Here is a 2,651-nt window from a genome sequence, read left to right as displayed (position 1 = left end):
CTGTCAATTACATTTTGCTGAAGACAAGTACACCATAACACCTGTTCGTCGGATACTGAGGAATGATGCTATTCCTGAGTTAATGTTGGATCTCACATCTGCTGGTAATGAAGAAAACACGATTGACGAAGTTCTTCGTAGAAACCAAGACACCAGAGAGCCTCCGATAGACATGGATTTACAAAATACCAGTACTGATTTGGATGAGAATAATGAAATGAGAAAAGATATTTCTACAATGGGAACAGAAAATACTCAATTCTCAACTCCAAAAACTTCAAAAAAGCGACCACTTCTTGGATCAGTTACCAGGAAAGGCAAATTAACTCCAATGGCTATGCGTTTACATGGGATAGCGTCTAATTTATTAAAGCGGCAGTCTAAACATCTGCATAAATTGAATTCCTACTAACGACGGATTGATAGTGCTGAAAAATTCTGTGAAGGTGTTCAGATGAAAAAAATGCAGAGCTTATCGAAAGATCAGTTAGCGTTCATAGAAATGCACATTCGCAATGTTCACAAGAAAGCCAAGGCAAGTATTAATGAAGAATGCATTCCATCGTGTAGTTTTCACTGATTCCACTTATTGAAGAATTGATATTTTTCTAATTTCGTGACAGTAATTTGATACGAGTTACTCATAATTTATATATATACATACATTGCATATTTATATTTTACAAGGAATTAATAACATATTATTTGTGTTTACAACGTAAACATTTTATAAGAACTTTTGAGATTTCCTTCATATTTTAAACCTTATTTCTTAACGGAATATAATATTTTTATTGATTTATTGATGAATTTATTGAATGCATTTTTATTAAATGCTATTGTTCAATCGATGATGCATTCAATCAATTCATCAATAAATCAATAGAAATGTTATATTACGTTAGGAAATAAGATAGAAGACAAATCGTTTTAATAATAAAACGATGTTCTTCTATGTTTTATACAGGCAAGACGATTCACGTTGGATGATAAAATTATGGCTTTGGCTATCTTGAAACAATCAGCGCAATGTTATCGACTTCTCTCTCGAATTTTTATATTACCAACTCAACGTTCTTTGCGAACATTTTTACGTAGAATCCCATTAAAGCCTGGTGTCAATAATGTTATTATTAATTATATGAAAGAAGAAGGTGAAAAAATGACCAGGAATGCCAGGACAAACAAGTTCGCCGATTATGTTTTGGTCTTCATTCTACGAGGAGTTGAAAGAAATTGTATGATGCCGCTTACTTACAATTTTTGTAAGTCAAGTACAAGTGCTAACCAATTGGCCAGATGCATCGAAGAAATTGTACAAGCTGTTACAAATTCTGGATTTAAGATCGTTGCCACTGTTTGTGACCAAGGCGCAACAAATGTATCCTGCATCAATACTTTGCTGAGAGAAACCAGAAGAAAATATTTCAGTGAAAAGACACAGTTTAGTAAGTATTATATTTAGATTTACATTTTCTTATTTACTTGTTACGTCTACAAGAATGTAAAGCAATTTATCTTTTCAGCTGGGAAAATTCAGACGTATGGACAGCATATAATTCTACTTTACAATCCTCCGCATCTAATTAAAGGAATTCACAACAACTTTTTAACCAAAAATATCGAAGTGTTTTTCACAAACTGTACTGATAGAGGCAGAAGAAACGACGAATTTTATGAAAAAATGAAAAAATTTCTCATCACACCGGATTTTATTGAAGAAATTAACGAAAAGCTTAAAATTGTTGACGATGAAAAGGAAGAAAAATTAAAAGATCCGGAAGAGTTGCAAGAAGAAAACAAATATTTTGCTTCCTGGGATATTCTGGATTCAGCCTACGACATAGACACCAAGGTCATGCACAACATTCAGAAGCAGATGCCCCAATTAAATGATGGACATATTAGGAAAAATATGCAACTCGCAACTCAAGTGCTTAGCCGATCAGTGGCTGTATTTATTAGATTCCTCACTAATATAGAAGGTATGTATTTTAGTTTCTTTAGGTTCTTCAAGTTTCTGTAGTTAGTCAGTTAGTTAGGTTAGTTAGTTTTCGTTCATATTATAATTGTACTTATGGAATAAGCTCGATATCAACTATAGAGGGTCCGAAATCAATGCCAGTCAAGGAAGGCGTAACCACATCTGTGGTTGTTCAATTTTTAATGACGTATTCGATTCAGTCAATGGAGAAACGCAACAACCTAAAAAAGAGAGAAACGCTCTACGCAGAGAAGTCACTCACAATTCAATACATACTTCTTTCTGGAAGGAAGCTGTAATTTCGATGAAAAATAACATCAGATTCATCAATCCAGTGGCGAACATACCGAAGGCTGTTCCATCTCTTCGAAACTGGATAGTAACCTTAAATGGTTTTCAACGTTTGTGGCAAACACTGCAACAGCTTGGGTTTAACAAGTTCTCTCCTCTTCATGTAAATCAAGATGCAATTGAAAATTTTTTCGGCATGATAAGAAGGAGAAACGTCAATCCAACCTGTATGCAGCTTGAAAGTTCCTTCAAAACTCTTCTTATCAATAATTTAACATCTGCGAAAACAATTAAAGGAAACTGTATGAACGATAACACGGAAATTCTCTTTTCGCTTCGAAACTTCGCCTTATTAGCTCAGAAGCACGGTAGTTAA

At 33.9% G+C, this 2,651-nt stretch overlaps 1 protein-coding gene across 1 annotated transcript; it reads left to right on the top strand.

The window, feature by feature from the left end:
• The first annotated feature begins 1,007 nt into the window (after positions 1-1,007).
• On the top strand, positions 1,008-2,651 carry LOC112494523. The gene is made up of 3 exons (XM_025086188.1): positions 1,008-1,448; positions 1,527-1,985; positions 2,185-2,651. The coding sequence occupies exons 1-3, from the start codon at positions 1,142-1,144 to the stop codon at positions 2,649-2,651; spliced, it is 1,233 nt and encodes a 410-aa protein (XP_024941956.1). The 5' UTR covers positions 1,008-1,141.

Source organism: Cephus cinctus, unplaced genomic scaffold (assembly GCF_000341935.2).
Source record: "Cephus cinctus unplaced genomic scaffold, Ccin1 Ccin1_scaffold0064, whole genome shotgun sequence".
In the NCBI taxonomy this organism is placed as follows: domain Eukaryota; kingdom Metazoa; phylum Arthropoda; class Insecta; order Hymenoptera; family Cephidae; genus Cephus; species Cephus cinctus.
This window is presented reverse-complemented; position numbering and strand designations above follow the sequence as displayed.

Coding starts and splice junctions, on each gene's coding strand:
- LOC112494523 (XM_025086188.1), top strand. CDS start 1,142: ATGAAAGAAGAAGGTGAAAAAATGACCAGGAATGCCAGGACAAACAAG. Junction 1,449..1,526: donor CAGTGAAAAGACACAGTTTA/GTAAGTATTATA, acceptor TTATCTTTTCAG/CTGGGAAAATTCAGACGTAT. Junction 1,986..2,184: donor ATTCCTCACTAATATAGAAG/GTATGTATTTTA, acceptor TATTCGATTCAG/TCAATGGAGAAACGCAACAA.